Source organism: Elephantulus edwardii, unplaced genomic scaffold (genome assembly GCF_000299155.1).
Source record: "Elephantulus edwardii isolate Elephantulus edwardi_28Jun2011 unplaced genomic scaffold, EleEdw1.0 scaffold00247, whole genome shotgun sequence".
Lineage (NCBI taxonomy): Eukaryota > Metazoa > Chordata > Mammalia > Macroscelidea > Macroscelididae > Elephantulus > Elephantulus edwardii.
In genome coordinates, this window is record NW_006399997.1 from 1,180,357 (window position 1) to 1,181,819 (window position 1,463).

The following is a 1,463-nucleotide window of genomic DNA, read 5'->3' on the forward strand; positions in this document are numbered from 1 at the left end:
CAGAGACAGTGCGATTGGCACAGGACAGAGCGGAGTTTAGGGCTGTTGTACATAGGGTCGCTATGAGTCGCAAGCGACTCGACGGTACATAACAATAACAACAACAACAGCAATGACACTTTCTAAAAATCAAACCCCTATGTACATCAAAAAACTTATCCTACACGGTAAAAAGGAAAGCCACAAAAATATTTGGCAATGATATATCTGATAATGGATAGTTGAAAAAAATAACCTGACTCATCAAAAAATGAACAGAAAGAAAAACTGTTGTATATTAACACAATTGAATACTGCACAGTACTGAGAAAAAAGAAACTCATAAAATATTATACAACATGGGTAACCCTGGAGTTAGGCTGAGTGAAATATCTCTGTCACAGAAGGACAAATATTTGCGTAATGCGATTGTTACTTGTAGATAGGGTGGAAACTAAGAAAAGAGGGAATAAATAATGAACAGTGCATTGGAACAAATGAAGAACTGTTTAAAAGGAATATACAATTAGGCATTATTTGTATGACAACAGTTCAAATAAGAGGTTCATAGCAAAGGGGACTGGGGGAGGGAGAGAAGGGAAGAAATTATGCAACAATGAAAGAATTTTTTTTCAAGTGAACTGAAGAGGTGTAGGGAGGAAAATGTGCAAGAATAAATGAATGAAAATCTAATTTTTCTGTAAACCTTTGTTAAACTAATAATTTAAAAATAAAACAAAAAATAACCTAAGTATATTACAAAAAACCCCTCTTCAAATCTTGAAGTACACCAAAATTGTATATTCTGTTTGTTTCCAAATGGTAAGATGGAAGGTGGTTTTCTTTTTCTACTTTAGTGTCTTGTTTATATTTTTTAATTAAAAATATATTTACCCTTTTAATAAAAAATTTTTTTCTAAGGAAAATTTGTAAATAAAGCTTTTATTTTTGGGGTTTGTTAAAAGCATCGTTGTTAAGAAGCAAATTAGCAGATTACCAAATTATGTCCATTTGTTTAACTTTTTTAAAATTTTATTTTTTTAGGCCAGAAATATACATACAGGAGAATTGGCTGCTGTAAAAATTATCAAATTGGAGCCTGGTAAGTATTAAATTGTCAAGACGATTTTTTAGTACTTGTATATCTCTTAAGTACAGAACTTAAAATTATTTTATAGATTAGTTCTTATTTGTTTCTTTCCTTTGGAAAAGAAGTTATTTTAGATACTGTTTGAGCAGTAGAATACCTCCAGAATGTCTTATATCCTTTGGAAGTTGTTAAAAGCTAATATGATGAGATAACTTTATTGTTAAATAAAAATTGAAATATGTAAATTTAAAATGGGTTTTCATAGGCCTGCCATTTCAGAAGTGGATGGCCAATCCAAGATTCTACTGAAGATTATCCAAAAACGACTGGAACAGTACATCAGCAGAGAACTGCCAGAAGTCCAGGCTGGGTTTAGAAGGGGTTGTGGTACTAG

General features: G+C 31.6%; 1 protein-coding gene across 1 annotated transcript in view; it reads left to right on the top strand.

Moving 5' to 3' along the window:
* MAP4K5 (mitogen-activated protein kinase kinase kinase kinase 5) overlaps window positions 1-1,463 on the top strand; it is a 128,865-nt gene that overhangs the window by 39,346 nt on the left and 88,056 nt on the right. The window contains exon 2 of the mRNA XM_006899218.1: window positions 1,024-1,081. Within this exon, the coding sequence (XP_006899280.1) occupies window positions 1,024-1,081 (58 nt within the window). The remainder of the gene's footprint in view (window positions 1-1,023; window positions 1,082-1,463) is intronic.